The sequence below is a fragment of the Pteropus vampyrus genome, unplaced genomic scaffold (genome assembly GCF_000151845.1).
Source record: "Pteropus vampyrus isolate Shadow unplaced genomic scaffold, Pvam_2.0 Scaffold50, whole genome shotgun sequence".
NCBI lineage: Eukaryota > Metazoa > Chordata > Mammalia > Chiroptera > Pteropodidae > Pteropus > Pteropus vampyrus.
This window is the reverse complement of record NW_011888831.1, coordinates 7,212,130-7,233,292: the sequence shown is the minus strand read 5'-3', so window position 1 is coordinate 7,233,292 and position 21,163 is coordinate 7,212,130. Positions and strand designations below refer to the sequence as shown.

The 21,163-nt window shown below is 50.0% G+C and overlaps 2 protein-coding genes across 2 annotated transcripts in view; one reads left to right on the top strand and one right to left on the bottom strand.

The window, feature by feature from the left end:
* Positions 1-11,911, top strand: part of SARM1 (sterile alpha and TIR motif containing 1) — an 18,964-nt gene extending 7,053 nt beyond the window's left edge. The window contains exons 3-10 of the mRNA XM_011360076.2: positions 676-683; positions 1,289-1,501; positions 1,826-1,917; positions 2,028-2,263; positions 4,224-4,326; positions 4,403-4,592; positions 9,695-9,816; positions 9,903-11,911. Of these exons, the coding sequence (XP_011358378.1) occupies positions 676-683; positions 1,289-1,501; positions 1,826-1,917; positions 2,028-2,263; positions 4,224-4,326; positions 4,403-4,592; positions 9,695-9,816; positions 9,903-10,032 (1,094 nt within the window). The 3' untranslated portion in view covers positions 10,033-11,911. The remainder of the gene's footprint in view (positions 1-675; positions 684-1,288; positions 1,502-1,825; positions 1,918-2,027; positions 2,264-4,223; positions 4,327-4,402; positions 4,593-9,694; positions 9,817-9,902) is intronic.
* A 1,541-nt stretch (positions 11,912-13,452) lies between these two features.
* On the bottom strand, positions 13,453-19,665 carry SLC46A1 (solute carrier family 46 member 1). The gene is made up of 5 exons (XM_023530583.1): positions 19,384-19,665; positions 18,125-18,977; positions 16,176-16,259; positions 14,636-14,792; positions 13,453-14,099 (listed from the first exon to the last, which is right to left on the bottom strand). The coding sequence occupies exons 1-5, from the start codon at positions 19,609-19,611 to the stop codon at positions 14,060-14,062; spliced, it is 1,362 nt and encodes a 453-aa protein (XP_023386351.1). The 5' UTR covers positions 19,612-19,665; the 3' UTR covers positions 13,453-14,059.
* Positions 19,666-21,163: the final 1,498 nt, after the last annotated feature.

Here is a 21,163-nt window from a genome sequence, read left to right as displayed (position 1 = left end):
TGAAGCCTTTGCCCTCTGCTTTAAAGTGCTGTGTGACCTTGGGTATCTGGCTTTCCCTCTCTGACCCTCAGTATGCCTCATTTTTATCCTCTGGAAATTTGAAGGAGAGCACAGCAGCAGTTTGTACCTTGGATGTGGGACTAGTAATAGTTAAATTATCAAAAGTATGTGGGGTTTTTGTGTGTCTGTGTGTGTGTGTTTTGTTTTTTAAATATTACAGAATCAAGGTTATCCCTATAATGTTACCCTCCCTACTTTGCATTCCTCTAGAAGTTGGTGACAGCTGGTACACATGGACCACCCTGCCTGTACCACAGCTGTCATCTGGGGCTGCTCAGCAGAGTGTGTCTCAGAGATGATTGTCACTCATCGTGTGTGTTCCCACAGATCAAGAAGAGACTGTGGTGTTAGGGGGTCTCTGAGGCCTTTTCCAAGGTCTTACATTCTAAGAGCTTCTTATTCTCCTCCCTGTGCCTGAGTTGGGCTATAGGAGGCTGGCTTTACAAAGCAGGTCATTCAACTTTGGGAGAAAGGACTTGAAAGGAAGTAGGGAGTAGGGAAGTTTTGGGTCTAGGCAGCAGCCATCACCACTGGCTCTGGCACCCCTTTCCCAGCAAGGCCAAGTGAGTGCAGCTCAGTAAAGACATAGTGAGCCCCCACTCTGTGCCCCCACAGTGTGCCAGGTATGAGACTCCAGAAGTGACTAAAACATGACCCCAGTTTATCATCCAGTGGAAGTCGCATTATCAACTAAGAACAGTAGCATTCAGAGTGTGGTACAAGGTCTAATTGGCAGTGTGGGCCAAGCTGTGGTGGAATCAAAACAGGCTGCATGGAGTAGGTGCTAATCAATTTGGATTCCATTGGATGAATAGGATTCCCCAAAACAGGCCAGAAGAACTAAGGGTTTGAGAACACCATGGGCCAAGGACCAGAGGTGGGCGAGCCTTCATGAGTGGGTGTCTGATAAGTATGGGTTTGGGAAAGGAGAGGTGAGCGGGACTGGTGGTCTGGGGCTGTACTGTGCTGGGCCTGGGCCTGGTGGCCATACTGAGAGCTCAGACTTCATCCCAGGACAGACGGAAGCTGTAGAGGGGAGATGTGAGGAGGAGCCTCAGGAGGAGGAATCCGGAGGACTCAGTGATTTATTGGATGAAGGCAAAGATGGGGCAGATGGTGGGACTTACAGCGTTGAGAAGAGGCGAGGGGAGGGACTGGGCACATTTGGGGGTGGGGAGCGGTTGGCGAACTGGTGGATCCAAGACACCCTCCCTCCACCCCTTCCTAGATATTCAGCGACATCTGCGCCATCCAGAGCTTGAAACGCCTGGTTTCCTACTCCACCAATGGCACCACGTCAGCGCTGGCTAAGCGCGCGTTGCGCCTGCTGGGCGAGGAGGTGCCGCGGCCCATCCTTCCCTGTGTGCCCAGCTGGAAGGAGGCCGAGGTCCAGACGTGGCTGCAGCAGATCGGCTTCTCCCAGTACTGCGAGCGTTTCCGGGTAGAGCCGCACTGGTCTGCCTCCTCCGAGTCCAAGCGGGCGCATCCCGGCGGGTGCACTGCCGCTAGGGGCGACCTGCGTATAGGCGGCCGTGCCCACGCTCTTGGCCCACACTGCCGCGGCGCCAGGGTGACCTTTTGTGGGTGGGGAGCCTGTACTCAGCCACCACTTTCGGGAACACTCGGCTCTAATCGGGGTCCCATCTGCCTCCACCACCTCCCGCCCCCACGGTCTCCAGTTCCTTCCCCTTGCATCTTGTACTTGGGGTCCAGGGGTGAAGAGGGGACCCTCTTCCTCCTTCCTTACCTCTGACTCCTCTCCCAGGAGCAGCAGGTAGATGGCGACCTGCTTCTGCGGCTCACAGAGGAAGAACTCCAGACAGACCTGGGCATGAAATCGGGCATCACCCGCAAGAAGTAAGGAGACTCCTCCCCACCCTCCCCGCGCCGAGTCTAACTAAACACCCTCTCGGCCACTAGTTAGTCCTGAGTCAGGACCTCAGCGTCTTCTACTCCCTGGGGTACAGATTCTTTAGGGAGCTCACGGAGCTCAAGACCTTCGCCAACTACGCTACGTGCGACCGCAGCAACCTGGCTGACTGGCTGGGCAGCCTGGACCCGCGCTTCCGCCAGTACACGTATGGCCTGGTCAGCTGCGGCCTGGACCGCTCCCTGCTGCACCGCGTGTCGGAGCAGCAGCTCCTGGAGGACTGTGGCATCCGCCTCGGCGTGCACCGCGCCCGCATCCTCACAGCCGCCAGAGGTCAGCCTGCCCACATGCGACCTTGCTCCTGCCCCAGCCCCAGCTCTGGAAGGACTAGGAGAGACACTTGGTGGTGAGGCCTCAGAGCCTCATTGCAGATTGATCGAGCACATATACGCTGTGCTAGACTGGGCTCTGAGGATGCAAAGATGAATATGTTTCATTTTGTCCTCAAGAAGTTCCCCGTCTGAGATGGGTAGGAGGATGGGCGTAAGGCAAGTATATAAAAAAACCAGGTGACCACAGCAAGAGGCATGCCCAGGACCCCAGGGGAGCTCAGAGGAAGCACTACCACGCTGTCCACCCAGGTCTAGGCTTTGGAGGGAGAGGGTGCCTGACCTGGTCTTGAAAGATGTAGGGAGTGAGGGGGCTGGTAGCAGCAGGAAGAGCAGCCAGGCAGAGGGAGAAGCATATACAAGTATTGAGGTGAGACAGAGGATAGAGGATTCATATATGAGATATGTGTGGGAAGACAGGGGCCTTGTCTTGTTAGTCAACAGCTTACAAAGTGTGGGTTCTAGAGGTGTTTCATGGAGGGCAAAGTGGATCCTAGGGCTCTAGAAATCCTCTTTATTTACTAATTTATTTTACTATTTAGCTAATACTTGTTGTCAATTACCATATGCCAGGTACTATATTAAGTTTTTAACAGATATTATCTCATTAATCTCTATATCCATTCGATGCAGTGGACATTAGTTGTTGTTGTTTTTTAATTTTTTAAAACTTCTTAAAGGATATAAAAGAAATATAATTTAAGTGTTCGGATTGAAGAGTTTGGAAAAATGCCTACCCTGTGTATCCACCATCATAATCAAAGATAAAAAACATTTCCATCAAGGGTATTAATTTTAAAGATGCCAAAACTAAGATGTAAAACATTTAAATACATTCCCCAAGGTCATAAAAGCCATTAAATAACAGAAGTAGAATTTGAACCTCTGGCTTTCTGCTTCATACACTGACATATTTTGCCTGTGAGTGTCAGGTCTGAACATTAGGAGAAGATGGCTTCTTTTCATTCATCCATTTATTCAGCAAGTACGAACTAAGCTCGTACTAGGGACAAGGGACTAGGCTTTGACCCCATGCTTTTGCTTCAGCCAAATCAGGTCAGCTTTTATCATTTTTACGTGACAGCTCCCAAGAACACCCCAAGATTTTATCTTTAAAAAACAGGATGGTCCTACAACAAAAATAATAATAATAACTTAAAAATCTCTTCTACGGGAAGTAGAGGACAATAAATGTTTTTTTAAGTGGGGGGCAATAACATGCTTAGACTTACAGTTTAGAAAAATTTGTCTGGTAGTTGTGCAAACAGCTACCAGTCTGGGCAAGTGTGGATTTAGGGAGGCCACTGAGGAGGCTAGAGTTGGGGGCCTGGACATAGGGAGAGCCATGGGGCTGGAGTCCAGATGTTTAGTAGGAAGAATCTACAGAGCTTGGTGCCTGGTGCTGAGCACTGAACATCAGCTCCATGAGAGCACAGTTTTGTTATATTCATTGCTGTATCTCAAGCACTAAGAATAGTGCCTGGCACCCAGTAAGTGTTTAGTAAATATTGGTGAAGGAATGGATGAGGCAGGAGTTGAGGCCGACACCCAGGTGGCGGGAAACTAGGAAGAAGGATGCCAGGGGAGGATTTGGGATGTGTTGGGTTCGGAGTGCCTGTGGGCACCTGTCTGTGCAGGTCTGGAGCTCTGGAGAAAGGGCAGGGCTGGAGGTGCATTTCAGTGTCCCTAAAACACAATGTCTGCCTCCTGAGTGGGGCTCACCAAGAGTTAGTGGCCTTCCTTCATGTCAGCCTTATCTCTCTACCTCAGTGACCCATTTTGGAACAAGCCACCCTGCCTGGGCTGGACTGGGCTGAGAAGGTTGGGTGGGCAGGGGATCCTGTATCTTGTGGTGAGTGATTGGGAGGGGCCATTGTTACCAAGCTATCTCTTGTCTCCCTCAGAAATGCTACACTCCCCACTGCCCTGCACTGGCTGCAAGCTGAGCGGGGACATTCCGGATGTCTTCATCAGCTACCGGAGGAACTCAGGCTCCCAGCTGGCCAGGTGAGAAGGAGTGAGCAGGCAAGCAGCCTGGGGCCTTGGGGTAAGGCCAAAGCAGTGATACAGGACCTCTTCACAGCCTCCTGAAGGTGCACCTGCAGCTACATGGCTTCAGTGTCTTCATTGATGTGGAGAAGTTGGAAGCAGGCAAGTTTGAGGACAAACTCATCGAAAGTGTCATGGGTGCTCGAAACTTTGTGCTGGTGCTGTCAGCAGGGGCACTGGACAAGTGCATGCAGGACCATGACTGCAAGGATTGGGTGCACAAGGTAGGTGTTGGCCTCTGGTCCCACTTTGGCCTGTGGCATGGGGGACAAGGTTCTCTTCCTATTCCTTCTCATCTGCACGCCCCAGCAAACTTCATGGCCCGGTTGGAAGTCAAGAGTCACAGCTCTGACTGTAATAGGACTTTAGCAAGTCACTTTGCCCTCTAAGCCCATTTTCTCATCTACAAAATATAGGGATAATTCACCTGTCCTATTCGCTTTGTAGGATTGTTGTGAGGGTCAGGGAGGGATGAAACACTTTGAAATATAACTTGTGAGAGAAGCGGGCAGGAATGCATAGTGACAGGCACAATGGAATTGATGCCTAAGAGCTCGACTGGGCAGAAGTCCGAAGAAGGATCCCAACCCTGGAGCTCCAGTGACCAGGTTCCTGTCTTATGCCAGAGAAAGAATTCAAGGACATGACAAACAGCAAATAGGAAAGCAGGAAAGCACATTTTATTAAAACAAAAGTACACACTTAAGAGAAAAATGAGGGCAGCTCAGAGAGAGAATGAGCCTGCCTAAAGTTGTCTAAATCATGGGGTTTTATTTTCTTAGGGGCGTGGGATGTACCAAGGCTATCCAGCCTGCCTTCCTGTCTTGGTTTGTTTCCCATGCCACCTGGAGGGGGCGGAGGTGGCCCAAGGCCATCTAACTTGTCTCTTGGCCTTGGCTTGTTTCTCATGCTAGATAGAGTCTCAAGCTTGAAATCAAAACAGGGAAAGGCTGAGTAAGGGACAAGAGAGAAATTCCAGAGCCATAGGGAGAGGACTGAATAAGGGACCGAGGAAAAATTCCATAGCTGCATCCTGGAGGGGAGGGGTGTTTCCTAGGCTAACTATCCTGCCTCAGAATCAGTAAGAGCACAAAGCTATGAGTTTGAATTGTGGCTCTGGCCTTGGTCAAGTTACTTAATCCCAATGAGCTTATTACTGCAAAATGGGATAATTATAGTATTGAACTCTCTAGGATATTGTTATAAGGATTAAAAGAGCTAAAATTTATGAAGTACTTAGCAGAATGTCTGGCTCTATAGTAATTGTTTTATAATGGTAGCAATTACTATTATTAATATAATTATTGTGAGTACTGCCACTGTTTAATTCACCATTGTATCTTCAGTGCCGAACACATAGTAGAAACTTATTGAATAATTGTAGAGTGGATGGATGAGTGGAGCCATATACATCTACAGGTTATTAATCATTAAACACTGAGTAGGAATTGGGGCCAAGACTGAGGGATGTAGTAGTCATCTGAGATTGGGCCCTTGTCCTAAAGCAGCTAAGAAGACAAGAATATGCCCACAATGACTAGATCATATATAAATTGGTGTCAGTGTACATCTTACTTGCCATAAGAGTATGGAGAAGAGAGAAAACATTAAGGGCTAGAATAATTAGGGAAAGTTTCATGGAGGAGGCAGAACTTGAGAAGCGTCTTAAGAATTTAGGCAAATGGTATCTTAAGCAGAGGCACAGCATGAGCAAAGAACAAAAGTAAGGACAAGAAAGGTGCCAAAACCTACATGCATCACTGGTATTGCTTTCTCCATCTCACAGACGAAGAAACTGAAGCTCAGAGTAGAATATTTTTCCCATGGCCACACTGGTGTAGAAATCAGAAAAGCTGGGCTTCGAACTCTGTCTTTCTGACTCCAAAGCCCATGCTCTTTCCCAGGACCTATGTTCCATGGGACAGATCTGAGGGGGTGAGAGGGGAGGTGGTGGGATAGAGCTGGATTCAACTGCCACCAAAGATGATTGTCTGCATCTCTTCCCAACTCCACATTCAGTGACATCATGTTGGTAGCCTGAAGTCAGCCATGGTGGGAGTATTTGCACTAAGGAAATCAGTAAACACTACAAATTAGGGTTTATTTTGGCTGCGGTTTTTTTCCCCCTTGGAGAGCTAGTTAAACATTTACCAGCACAATAAAAATTATAGATAAAAATTATGGAACCAGGTTGTAGAGTGCCTAGAGGCAGGGAGAAGACCCATGCTTAAAGCACTGGGAAAAGGGATCCCATGAGGCAGTGATGCCATGCCAGTGGGTTTTAGGGAGAAGTCTCTGACACTAGAGTGCAGTCCAGATTGACAGTGGGGAAGAGGGTCAAGCCCTAGAGGCCATGTTTTAAGGGCTGATTACTGGGCTTGGTTTGGGGAGGAGGAGATGCTGAGCCAAAGAGACACCCTGGAAGATCATGGCTGAAGGCCTGGAGCAGGTGGCAGGTGGCCTACTGAGAGAAAGAAAGAAGCACGTCTGTGAGAGCTCAATGAGAGCTCAGACCTTGCCTTATTCACACTATCCCTGATGCCTAAAACCATGCAGGGTACAAAGTAAGTTCTTGAAGAGTTTATAGAATAATTGAATCAATGATGAAACAGATGAGTGATTCTGATGAAGCTGATATGACTGAGAAAACCAAACATATCCACTAGGTTGACCAGGTCAGAAGACTCGACTCTAATCAAGTTTTCATTCTTTATAGCTGGATGATCTTGAATAAGCCATTTTTCCTCTCTTGGCTAGCCTATGAATCTGTTCAGTAACCAGTGATCTGTCTTTGGTTCTGTGTAACTCTGGAGGAAACAAATGTCTAAAAGTTCCCAAATAAATTGCTACCTGTGGAGGGTCAGAATTTATCCACATTGTCAGCAGAGAGGCAGAGGGCTTGGTTGAAACAATCCTGTACTTGGAATCTGAAGGTTTGAGTCGAGGCCTGGCCCTTCCTCAGCTGGGTGTATGTGCGTGACTTGGAAGCAAACCCCTTTCCCACTGTGGGCCGCCTTCTTCTCAGAAGAAGTTGCCCAGAAGCCAGCCAAGGTTGAAGCACTGCAGGTTCTTTTCCCAGGAAGACTCTGCTCTACAAGGGTCTTGACACCCATCATTGTCCCAGCAGACTGCACGGAGGGAGGAGGCAGGTGGAGTGATGGGAGTCTTTGCCTTGGACCAGTTCCAAAGGCTCCATCATCCCTCTTTGGTTGTTTTTAGTGCTTAATTGCCTCTGGTTTTAAAACTCTTTTCCCTGAAGCCACATTTAGAGGGTAATCAATATGGAAAACCACAAGTGAATTACACTCAGGAAAATCCAATCTCTGTGGTTCCCTCTTGAAAGGAAAAAAAAAAAATCAATAAGCACTTTTCAGAGCACCCATTAATAGTAATAGCTGCAGAACAACCTTGTGAGGTAGTTTATTATCCCCGCTTTTCGGAGGAGGAAATGCTAACATTTATTGAGCATGCACTATGTGCTAGGTGCCCTTCTAATCACCTGTCACAGGATATCGCTGTTATTCCTCCCAAGGAGGTTTTGAGAGCCTGTTGTTTTTGCCTCAGGTCACAAAGCCTGTGTTAGAGACTTGATATGGACCCAGACTTGATTATGCTAGAGCGCAGCTTCTAACTGCTACGCTGTGTTGTCTCATTTATTCCTTCACCCATCCAGCCATCCAGTAAGTATTTAGCAAGGGCTAACTATGGGCATGGCTTTGTGAAAGATCGTGAGATACAAGGTGAGTAAGAACCAGACATGATCCCTGCCTTTATATCTGGTGGGGGAGACAAATATTAAGTAAATTACTCATTAATTAATTTAAATTTGCAACTGTGGCATGTACTACAAAGCCTATGAGAGTCTACAGTAGGGGGATCTGACGTGGTCAGGGAAGTGAGGGAATACTTCCTGGGAAAGTGTCGATTGGGTACAGACCAGAAAAATGAGTAGTCCTTAAATATGTGAAGGGGCAGAGAAGAGCGTTCTAGACAGAGGAAACAGAATGTGCAAAGACCCTGTGCAGGAGGGAGGATGGTGAATCTAAGGGGCTGCAAAGTCTGCGTGGCTGGGAGAACAGTGCGTGGAGCTGAAGTGAGCTGTCGCCAACCACACAGGACCTTCAGACCACGTTAAGGACTTTGAAATTTATTCTAAGAGTCATGTACAGTCTTGAAGAGTTTTGAGTATGGGGCGGCATGATCAGATGTGCATTTTGCAAAGAGTAGCTGGATGAAGGGGCAACGTAGAAAACAAAGTAGAAGGGGCAAGAGTGGATGAAAAGAGACCTGGTGGGGGCTAACAATAGGATGAGTTGGAACAGGGCTGTGGTGCGATAGAGGCAGAGAAAAATGGGTGGATTTGAGAAATAAGTAAGGAGTACAGTTGGCAGGGCTCCTGATGGATCAGTTTGCATGCAGATATGTGATGTTTTCTTCTAACACCAAGTCGTGTGGGTTTTTCCCCACACCAACAACCAGTTCTCTAATTTACCAACACCTCTGGGTGTCCCACAATTCAATTCAATTCTGATACTTACTACCCAGAGCAAATATCAGACTCCACAGGCTGAAAGGTTCAGTCACACAGGTCTGCCCTCACTTCAGATGCCAGACAAAAGTCCTGGGTTCCTAGGCTACCCACGCTGCTGTCTGACTTGGCTACAAATTCAGGGGTTCCCACGACCCCCTCCCCAGGTTTGATAATTTGCTAAAATGACGTGCAGAACTCAGGAAAGCACTTTATTTAAACATTCTTGGTTTACTATAAAGGATATAACTCAGGAACATCCAAATGTAAGAGATGCACAGAGCAAGGTATGAGGGGTAGGGGCACAGGCAGGGGAGGCACAGAGCTTCCATGCCCTCTCCAGGCCACCTCCCAACACCTAGATGTGTTCACCAACCCACCCCATCCTTAAGGGTTTTTATGGAAGTTTCATTATGTGGGCATGATTAAGTCATTGGCCATTGGTGACTGAACTCAATCTCCAGGCCCTCTCCTCTCCCTGGGTATGTGTGGGAGTGGGGAGCTAAAATTTCCAACCCTCTAATCATAGCTTGATCTTCCTAGCAACCAGCCCCCCATCCTAAAGCTATCTAGGCACCCCCACCCCCAGTCATCTGGCGATTCCAAGAACCTAGGACAAAGACCAAATATTTTTTATTATACCACAAGGGGTGAGGGAGAAGTCAAGGTGGACTTCAGGACCAGCATCCCACCCTGGGCTAAGCTCCAGGCTGTTGTTGGCCCTCCCAGTGTCTACCTGGCCCCAAGGTCCCTGGATGGAGACCTGGGTCTCTTCCTACTCTGTCCTTCTTTCTCCAGGAGATCGTGACTGCTTTGAGCTGCGGCAAGAACATTGTGCCTGTCATTGATGGCTTCGAGTGGCCAGAGCCCCAGGCCCTGCCTGAAGATATGCAGGCTGTGCTTACCTTCAATGGCATCAAGTGAGGAGGCGGGGTGGGTACACAGGCCCCTCAGCCACCGGCTCCCTCTGCCCTGCCCTCTGACCCACCAGCCTCTGTTCCCACAGGTGGTCCCATGAGTACCAGGAGGCCACCATTGAGAAGATCATCCGTTTCCTGCAGGGCCGCTCCTCCCGGGACTCATCTGCGGGCTCTGACACCAGTTTGGAGGGTGTTGCACCCATGGGTCCAACTTAACCAGTCCCTAGTCCTCAAGCCCTGCTGTGGCCCCCACTTCCATCGTCTTCCCCAAAGGAGCAGCTCCTCACACTGGCCTCTTTGGGCTGAGACAGCCTGGGTCCTTCTCAGGAAATGACTTTCCCTCTCCCACATGGGCCACCTCAAACCCAGCTTCATCAGTATCTGGAAAGGGAAGGGAAGCCAGGTATTGATGGTGGTAAGGGTTAGACCTCCCCTAAGCCCTGCTGCCAGATTCTCTGTCTCAGGTGTGAGAGGGTCACTGCTCAGTCCTGGAGACACTGAAGATGGAGGGTTTGCTACACACTACCTCCTCTCCTGCCTTGACATTAGCCAGCTTGAGTAGCAGGAAGGCAGGCAGCCTCTGACAGGAGGTAGGACAATGCCAGCCCTCTCAGCCAAGCAAGGGCCTGGGCCAACCGAGGATGAGAATCCAGTGATAGCTATCCACCTAGACTATGCCTGGGCCCTAGGCTCACCACTTCCTGCCATCCTGTGGCCTTGCCTTGTAACCACTCAGTGCCCTTAGGCCTGGCCTGATCCCAAGTGCCCTCCTAGCCTTCCTGAGTTACAGCCTCTTTTGACACATCCTGGGTCAGGGTCAGGCTGAGCCAGCCGTCACTCTGGCTGATTTGCAGCTGCAGCTAGCTTTGAAGCACTCACTGGTACATGGGAGACCCCTGCTTGGGCCTGGCCTTAGGCCTGGGCAAGGGAGGCCATGTCTCAAAGGGCAGCTAGCCACCCTACCCATGCCTTGGTTCTGTGCTTCAAGATCTTGCCTGGCCTGGCCCAGCTGACTTCCTCAGCCCTTCACCCACCCAAGGCTGCCCAGCCACTTGCTCCTGGGGAGGTGGGGCGAGGCAGCCCCTGTGACAGCGGCAGTAGCCTGGGCAGAACCTGCAGCTCCATGGGAAGAGGCAAGGTCCTGAATAAGGACAAGGGGTGTGTTCCAATCACCTGAGAATTTTGTTAAAATTCCACCCAGGAGACCTGGGCAGACCCTGAGTTCCTGCATTTCTGATTCCCAGGTGAGCTGATGCTGGTGGTCAAGGAATGACACATTAAGTAGCGAGTCTCTGAAACACAAATCCCTCACATATCTTCACCATCTCCCCGGCACCCCGCTCCATGGTCTATGTAATCATCAGAGCAACCGCAGTACGCGGTATCATGTCCGTTTCACAGAGGAACTAAATGATGTGCCAAGTCATGAGTGGCGGCCCAGGATTCAGACATGGCCTCCTAGTGCTCAGTCCACTGCTGGTGGGACTGCTCTCCTGAGAATCATCCAGGAGGCTGCATCGAAGGCTGGGCTGCTGCTCCACAGACAGCTGGCTTCTCACTAGCCCCAAAGAATCTAGAAGCTGAGGATAGGTTTTTGATCCAAGGGATATACAGAAATAAACGAGCAGGGACATCCCTCTGGCCCTTCCTCCAGGAGGGTAGGTGAGCAAGAAAGTATCCTCCCTTCCAATAAAGCCAGACCCCCAGCTCATGGGATCAGCTGGAACCCCGCCAGCCCCCTCGCCCCACCTCTTCCCTCCTGAGGGCAGTGGGTTCATACCTCAAGGCTAGCTCAGTTCCCAGAGTACCTCCTGCAGGTGCTGACCAGGTTACTCTTAGCTCTTAAGCCACATGGTCAGGAAGTCAAAGGTCTCTCATTCCAGGCTTGAGACTTCTTACTTCCATTCCCCTCCCTGCCAAAGATACTGTTTAGCTGGTCTTGACCCCAACTGTGGCTTTGACTGCACCTGATCATCCCTCCACCTGAGTGCCCACCAGTGCCAGGCTCTGGATACAATGGTGACTGAGGCAGACTGGACGCTGTCCTCACGAAACAGAGACAATAACAATACAGTGTGATGAATATCCAAGGGAAGCTTTATTTTTTTTGTCCTTTGTCCTACTCCCTCCTGAGGTCCCCCATGGACAGTATTCATAGGTTTCCTGGCCCTATTTTTCTGTTTGGTTCACCTTCTACTGCTGCTCCTTCCTCTGAGAATCAGAGCCTAGCCCCCAGCCCACCCCCAGAATAGCTGAAGCGTGTTTAGGGGACTTCCTTCCCTGCTGTGACAAACAGGGCCCAGATCACAGTCAAGGCAGGCACCTTGGCCCCATAGGGCTGGTCCTGAAAGAGCACCGAGAAATAGCCTTTCCCTAAAAGCCTGCTCTGACACAGGTCTGCAGGGCCAGGGTTTTCTGCTTGGCTGGGCTGTAGCCGTTGCCTCTATGTCAGGCCTGAGTCAGCTAGGTCCCTACCTCACCTCACTCCACCCCTCCCCAGGGACCAGCAACTGCTCAGGAACACTTGAAGTTCAAAAGACCAGCTCCAACTATTTATCCTTCCCCCAGGCCCATTAAGGCATCTTATTCTAGAACATTTGAGGTGAGAAGGATCTCAGAACATTATCTAATCCAGTGTTTCCTAACTTGTCCAACCATCATCAGACACTTTGGAGCCTCACTGACCTAGCCCTTCACAGAGGGGTTTGCCCAAGGTCACCTGTGAGCTGGAGGCAGTGCCTGGAGTAGAGCCCAGGCCTGAGGCCAACCCAGAGCCTCTTCCCTCCCCTCCCCACTGCCTCATACTGGGAGTCAGTGGAGGGCCCTCTCCTTGCCTGTCTCCCAGTGACATGGGAATCTAGAAAAAGGCCCAGGCTGCAAAGGCCAGTTGACCCTACTTTGTCCAAGGCTATCCCCATTTTACCTGCATTACTTGGATTTCCAGCCAAGTAACTGGCTGGCAGGGCTGGTGAGAGAATGAGGGTAGAAATGACAGTAGAGGGCCAAGCCCTGTGACCAATTATGGTTTGAAGAGTCAAGTACCACTTGATTTGGGTCTGCCTGGGGACTTATGGCCCTCATCGAAGCCAGTGCCTTACTACTGAATTCGATATTGCCTTTCAACTTCGGGTCTAGCATTTCCTCATGCTTCGGAAATGGCACCCTCATTTCCTGGGAAGCTGGGGCCCCGGGATCATAAGGGGAGCCAGGTCCATCTCCAGGTTCCCATTGACTTGCGGATACATGAGGGATGGTCCTAGCACATGGCACTAATGAAATACTCAGTGATGAGAGGCGCGCTGGAGGGCTGAGTGATAACACAAACTGATTTTGCTTGAGCTGTTGTAGCCAGGAAGACCGGTACAGGTGCCTTCGGGGAGTGGATCCCTGACTGACCCTCAGGAATGGGTGGCCAGGACTCTGCTCCGAGCCTCTCAGCCTGGCTTGATGCAAGTCAGGCAGCCCTTCATCTCCCAGCAGCTCAAGAAAGAATGGGCAGATATTTTCTGGGATGGTCAAACCCAGTACCAATTCCATGGCAGCTCAGCCTAGCAGCTTCCTATCTGATCTATGGTGGGCAGACTGGGAGCAGGAAAATAGAGAGACCCACAGCCCAATACCTTGGAGGCCAAAAGGTTCTTTTCGGTGTGTTTATACTGCTTTATTTATTATGATTGGCACTGCTAAGTGCAGGGGGTTGATTCCACCAAGTCAGTAGCACTCTCCCCCTACTCCCACAACCTTTTCTCCCCTCAAAGTATTCATCACAAAGGAGTGACTGGTAGCTAGCTGCACACCGTGAAGTGCACACTGTGAGCTGGGCAATTTTGGTTGGAAGCAGAAATGCCAGCCCTCACGCTCCCACTGGTCCCCAGGGCGTCACCTCTGTCAGGACCTCTCCTCTACCCTGGCATAAAGGTTAAACAGACTCCTGTTCCAAATGGCTCCCCCACTGCCTCCCCTGGAGTCAGACTGTCTGGGTTACAATTCTAGATTCTCAAGTCATAGGCTGGCACAGTTACGGGTGGTAGGGGTGGGGGGTGCCTTGGTACAGCCCGACCACCTAATCCAGGGTAAACACTGCCTCTTTTTTTTTTTTTTTTTTTTGAACACCGCCTTTGAGGGGAGCTGCTGGTGCTGCTGTAGGTGGCATCCCAGAGGCATACTTCCAGTTGGTTAGTGCTCACTTCGTTCTTCTTGGCTTTTGTCCTCTGGTCCAAGCAGGTCAGGGGCTCTAGGGAAACTACTGGAATTCAGGATGAGGATGAGTCCTTTCCAGCATCCTGTGAGAGACCAGAGAGACATTTGAGATTTGACACGGGGGGCCCTCAACTCCTAGAGAAGTGACACGGGCTTTACTGGGTGGGCTGGTACAGGTATCCCTCGCCCCAAGCTAGAGGTGGAAGACAATGTCCAGAGAAGAAGGCTCTGGAAAGTGACTCTTAAGACTATGGGGGAAGAAGCCAGTGGGGCAGGCTAGCCTGTGGCCCAGCCACAAGCGGCTTCCCTTTAGCACATTCTGTCACCACAGTTCCATGTGTAAAATACAAATGGAGAGGGACAAGGGGAAAAGGACATAGCCTTGCCAAGAAGCAATGTTAGCCTGACCCTTTCCCCACTGTGCCTCTCTCCTGCCCTTGGGAAATGGCTCCCAGAGGATGAGGCAGCCATCTGCAAGGGGAGAGTCAGGTTGGGACTGAGATAGCCACAGGGGAAGGGTTCCAGGAATGAGGCAGCCATTTCTTGTTGGGAGGAGAAGGAAGAAGAGAAAACCTTTGAGATAAAGGGCATATGAGCATGGGTTAGAGTCCTGTGTTACCCAATCAGAATGGCTGGGATGAAGAGAAGGCCAGCTCCCAGGAGGAAGGGGAATCCCTTCATGAAGTTCAGGGTGGCTGGGTAGAGCGAGTTGAAGATGCTGGAGGCTGTCAGCATGGCCAAGCTATTCATACAGGCCACAGCAGAAAACAGAGCACCTGTGAAGAAATAAATACCACCCTGTGGAGTCTGAAAGACCTAGGTTCAAATCCTGGCACCACTACTCTGCAGCAGTGTTACCTGGGGCAAGTCACTTAATCTGAGTCTTACCTTCCTCAATCTATAAATCCTACCTATATCATGTGTTGTGATAAGGATTCAATGAGGTCATGCCTGGAAAGCACCTGGCACACAGGGGCTATGGAACAAATGATTATTATTAAATCCATCTATTAAAAGTACATGTGATATCTTCTAGCAAAAGCCTGAGAAAAATAGTTTTTGGTTTATCCCCTTTGGAATCCTCTCCTGTTTGAGATGAGTTGCAGAGATAATTCCCAGTCCCAACACTTATTAGCTCTGTGGTCACTGAACGAGTCATTTACCCGTCTGGGTTTCTGTGCCCCTTCTGTTAGATTAGGATAATACCTATTTTCACAGATTGCTAATGACATTAAATTTGCATTTAGAGCCCCTATCACAAGGCCTGGCTTCTTGGAGGAAGCCAGTTAGTAAGGGCTGTTCTTTTCTCCTGTTACCCCTGGCACCTCTGGGCACAATAAAGGTACTGGAGAAAAAAGCTTATTGAGTGAATGAATAAAAGCACCTGGGTTCTGGGGACAACAGAACCCATAGTGGGCTATATGGCACCAGCATCTCTGTCATCACCAGATCCTCCTTCCAGGGCAGAGGGAGAAAAGTAGATGAGCCAGATGTTTCCAGATTGGGGTCTAAAGACCCAGAGGCCTGAGATAATATTCTTTATTGATATGCCAGCAGAACTCAAATTTTATAAAATGAGTAATAATCGAACAGAAACTGAGATTACACTGTCAGACTGTCAGAACTGAGAGATGTCATCAAGAGCAAACCACACATGTTATGGATGAAGAAAACAGGCCAGAGAGGAAAAAGGACCTGCCTAAGATCACACAGAGAGTGGGTGACAGAGCCAGGACTAAATCTCAGATCTTAAGACCTGCTGCTCTTAAAAACAGACCTGGGTTTGCATCCTAGCTCCACTTACTGAGTGACCCTAGGTGAGTCATTTTAACCCTCTAGGCCTCTGCTTGCTCATCTGTCACTTCGGGACAATAAAACCTACATCATGAAATTGTTTGCTCCCTCTGAGCCTGTACAGTCTGACCCCAGTGAAGTAGGGAACTATGGCATCATTGCATCCATTTTACAGATGGAAAAGCTGAGGTCTGGAGAGGGCAAATCCTCTGCTTGGGTTACCCAAAGGAACAAGATCATGCTCTGCAAATTCTAATTCTGTGGTCTGAAAGTCCAAGGCATTATGGCCCTCTGCCAGCCCCGGCCAATTTGTTCAGAAAATACTGGGCATAAGGAACCAGATGCTGGTTAACACTGATACTCACCCTGCTCTGACTTGCTCACCAGCTTGGAGAGCTTGGCCCGGACTATGGGTGTGATGACTAACGACAGGAAGAGGAGCCCATACCCTGTGGAGAAAGAAACACAATCATCAGGAAAATGGGAATAGGGAGAGGGGAGCCCAAGCGCGATGTAGCAGAGCCCCTACAGGTGGGACTCAGGTTAGACACATGAAGAACTTTCTCGATGGTGAAGGAGACAATGACTAAGGAGGCATGGGGACTACTCTTCTCAAGCCTTGGCCTATCTGCTACCTCTTTTATAAATGAATACCGATTCCCCGCCAATGGAATTCTTGTCAGAAGACCTCTTGTGATGCCAGCAGGCATCACTCACATAGCAGGGAGATGGCAAGGCACAGAAAACAAGCATGGGCTTTGGAGGCAGCCCTGAGTTCAAAACCTGACGCCATCACTTACTAACTGTGTGGCCTTGGGCCTGACTCCTATCTGTAAAAGGATAACAAGGCCTTTACCACAGGAAGGTTCTAGGGTGTAGGAGGCTGACTAATGGCTCCCCTAAAATATCAGGTCCTAATCCCTGGAACCTATAGATGTTGCCTTATGTGGAAAATGGGTCTTTGCAGATGTGATCAAGTTAAGGATCTTGAGATGGGGACGTTATCCTGGATTATCAGGTCGGGCCCTAAATGCAATCACATGATTCCTTATAAGAGAGAAGCAAAGGAAGATCTGACAAAGAACAGAGGCGAAGGCTCACAGAAGAGGAGGCAGTGTGACCACAGAGGCAGAGATCAGGGTGATTCAGCCAGAAGCTAAGGAATGCCGGTAGTCCCCAGAAGCCAGAAGGCAAGAGACAGATACCATCCTAGAACCGAGAGAACAAATTTCTGTTGTTTTAAGCCACCAAATTTGTGGTAATTTGTTACAGCAGCCCTAGGAAATGAATACATCAGGTAACACCCATGAAGAGCACGGCATAGTAAACACACGGTAAATGCGAGTTCCTTTTCACTTTGCATTTAGTTACTCAAAAGCTTATACTGTTTCCTTCATAGACATTTCTCTCCCTTGTGTGACTACTGCCTCTTCAGCAAAACTCTAAACCCTAGAAGAGAGCAGATCCTCCAAAGTGCGTATACAATGAGGTACCCCAGGGCCTCTTCAAGTGTCAGGCCCCCAAATTCCACTCTGCCGAGGCTCCCCAGAGCAATGACAGTGTCTTCATCATCTCTGCACCTCTGAGGGCTTTGAGCCCAGCACCAAGTCCATAGGAGATGCTGTAGGCAGGAGAGAAAAGCACCTGGTCTCTTTCAACCTCACTGTCCAGGCAAGCAGCCAAGTTAATAAATCTGATTACTAAATGGTTGACTTTGTACACAATGTAGTTTAGGGCTTTATCAAAATAAATCTGTCCCTTTAAGAAAGTTAACTTCCTCATTTCTAGCTACCCCTTCCCACCAAAAAGAACTAATGTAAGCAGGAATTTAGTATCTGAGAAGAATGGCTTTTTTGAAAGCCCAAATAAGCTGACCAAGGATATTTAAGGTAGGTCCTGTGATTCTTATCAGAAAAGTGAGTATTAAGGCATTAATAGCATGGACTTTTAACTAAGAACACCATGAATAGAGGCTACAAGGAGGCCAAGGAGTGAAGTAATTAGCATATGAGCCATGCTTTTGTCTGTTGTTCTATCTTATTAACAATATTTATGATTGATAATGCGAAATAATTACTTTGTCTATCGAAGTTCTATATTTTCTATATAACAAAGATACCATTTTTATGAGGTTTCTTAGTGGTCTGTCTGGTTTGTATCAATGTTGGTAGTTTTGTCTTCCGGTGCAGGAAGGGAACACACTGATGCTTCCAAAGACACAGGCATAAACCACATTTGGGGGCAGTAAGTAGTTGGCCCCCAATTTTCACGCAGCACCTCTAGGACAAACTGTCCCTGGGCCCACACACATTACCTGTGAACATAAGGGGTGTGGTGGTAGCAAACGCAAAGACCACCATCCCCAGGATGTTAAAGGCCAAGCCAATCTCCGCCACCCAGGTGTCGGCCAGGCAGGATTGCAGAAGCCGCAGGCCCAGCAGGCTGCTGAGGTACTGGAGGTGCCTGGCCGCAGAACCATAGCCGATCAGCTTGGAGTCCCAGCAGAGGGGTTTGCTCAGCTCATAAATGGTCAGGATGTCCTCCGCCCCAAAGTGCACAGTGACCACCACAAAGATGACCAGTGAGTACAGGGCTAAATGCTTCCTGGACTTCTCCGGGGCTGAGGCCAAGTAGAGCTGGACAATGGATCGGTGGTGACGGAGTGTGAAGAGCGGGGCAGGTGTTGGCTCCTTCATCGTTTCACCAAAGCAAAAAGCAGCGTAGAGAGTCATGACTATCAGCAAGGCCAAGGCCAGCCAGAAGGGGTTGGCATAACCCTGGGCCTGGAGCCAGTGGCCCCCAAGGAGGCTCGCCAGCATCCCTGCCACCCCGATGCATGCTTCCAGCAGTGCCATTCGGATGGTTCGGCTGTGACTGGAGCTGACATCTGCCACAGAAGCAAAGCCAGCAGCCAAGAGGCCACTGAAGTCACCAAATAGGGCACAAAGAATGCGGCCCAGCACGAAGTAGCCAACATGTAGCTGCAGCTGCACCACAAAGATGGACACCAGAGCCTGGAGCAACAGGCCAAAGGAGGCCAGTACCAGCAGCCGGCGACGGCCCACACAGTCACTCCAAGCACCCAGCAGGGTGGATGAGAAGAGTCCCACCAGGAGGCCGCCCAAGTTCATATAGAGGGTCCAGTGAGAGGTAAGGGTCTCCACTTCCTGTGGGAGTGTGAGTCTTACCAGGGTGCTCTTCCTCACTCTGGGTTGTCCCCCACCCCAAACCACCACCATCCAGGGAGGTACAGGGATGAGGGCTTTCTTTGGAGCCCTAAACTTCAGAAAAACTTAATACAACTCTCAAAAACTGGCATTGGAATGGAGGGATATAGGAAATGGACCTAGGTCTCTTTCCCTTACTTTTATCCCCTTTTGATAACTCTCAAGGCAATAGGAACTTTACGCAGCCTACATACTGCACTTCTCGGTCAGGCCCATCACCCAGTATCCATAACCCCCTCGGCAGCCCCCACCTTCACACTGGACCCGCTCCCTCAGTTGCCCTCACGCTCTAGCTAAGGGTCCGCCCCCTGCCACGCTCCTCGCTTCTCCCCGTCGCCGCCGCTACCTGCACGGTGGGGTTCACGGTGTGGTTGCTGCAACCACCGCGGTCGTGGGTGCCATTGTAGCCGAGGTCGGCGCTGAAGCGGTACCACAGGTACTGCGTGGTGACCGGGCCCTGCAGGACCAAGGCAAAGTTGGCAAGGAAGATGAGCGGCTCCACCGGGCCGCGGCACAGCACGTCAGCCACTGCTCGGACTCTGGGCTCTCGCGAAGGGCTCGCTCTCCCCTCCATGCGCGTGCACGTTAGGGCCGGTTCAGAGAAAGACGGCGAGTTTTTCTGCGCCTGCGCCCGGCGCTCGTTTTTAAAAGGCGACGGGGCGGGACCAGAGCCTCCTTGCCCCATCACTCTCGCCCCGCCCCATCTGGGCTGGAGAGGGCGGCCAAGGGAAGGGGACCCGCGCGCGGCCCAACTCACAGGTTGACCTCGCCTGCAAACCGTGCTAGCTAGAATACAGCCCGGGAGCCCTCCTTCCCAGGTCGAAAAACACTCATAAAATAACAAGGATATCAGTACTTAACATTAAATTGATCGTTCGTTGTGTGCTGGGCACTGTACCAAACTCTGCGTGCAATCATCTATCTCCCAACAACCTTATAGGCTAGCCACTATTAATGATCCCAATCTGAGATGAGGGAACAGGACATCAGGCCCTTAAAGCCCAGCTGGAAAAACACATGACTTCTGATGCCTGTGCTGATGTTCTGCACTGTAACTCAGAGTGGTTAAGAGTGCAGCCTCGAGCTTTATTTACTGCCTCGGTTCCATGAGATAGGCTCTACTACTATCTTGGACATACCGCTTACCTCCTTGTGCCCCAGTTTCGTCATCTTTAAAATGGGGGTGCTAATAGAACCTGCCTCAAAGAGTTGCGGTGGAAGAACGGTGTCTGCTACATTTTAAGTGCTGCTGTTGTTACTCACAGGCTGTCACTTGCTCTGCTCCTGTCCCAGGATCTTTTCCCAGGAAACTAGTCTTGTTTCTGGGGCTAGGGCCTGGCTCTGCGGCGCCCTTGGAAGGGCAGAGGAGGGAGAGGAGTTTAGGATGGAGGACCTTGGAGGTTGTCGGGTGTGCCTCTATGCTCCTGAGTGCTCCTGCTATAGGAATTGGGTCAGAAGACAGACCTGTCTGCGCCTGTTTTATTGCCTATAAAAGGGAAGAGCATTACCTGCTTTTCTCACTATCTACTCATTCACTGCAGTTATTGAGCACCCCTTAAGTGTCAGGTAGCACGCTGAGGAACTTCTGGGAACACAGCAGTGAAGAAAACAGACAAAGCCTTTACCAGACCCTGTAGTTTCTAGACTAGTAAGGGAGAGAAACATCAAAAAATCCTACTAATCTACATAAGATTTCAACTGTGGCGAGTGCTTTAAAGAGAGGAGTCGTGGGACTCTAAGTGTGCTAATTCAGTGGCCTGTGTTAGCCTGGTCTGCGAGGAGCAGAATCAGGAAAAGACTGCCTTCCCTGACAAAGGGGCAACTGAATGGATTTCTGGAGGCAGGCCCTGTGCCATGACTCACAGACCTGATTCTTAGGGTAGTGGGGGCACCATTCTGACTGTGTGGGGGCTTGTTGCTGGCTTTTTGACAATTCCCCACATTCCCTGAACCAGAAAGAGTCCCAGGCTCAGAATAAGTAGATGCTGGCTATTTACTGATAGACTGAATGTCGGCCACACCCCCACGCTATCACTGCCACCCTGTGGTCTTCCTAGAGATAGGAAATTCCACGTTAAGCATCAAGAGACCCTGGGATGGCTCTCTCCCCTCCCTACCACCTACAC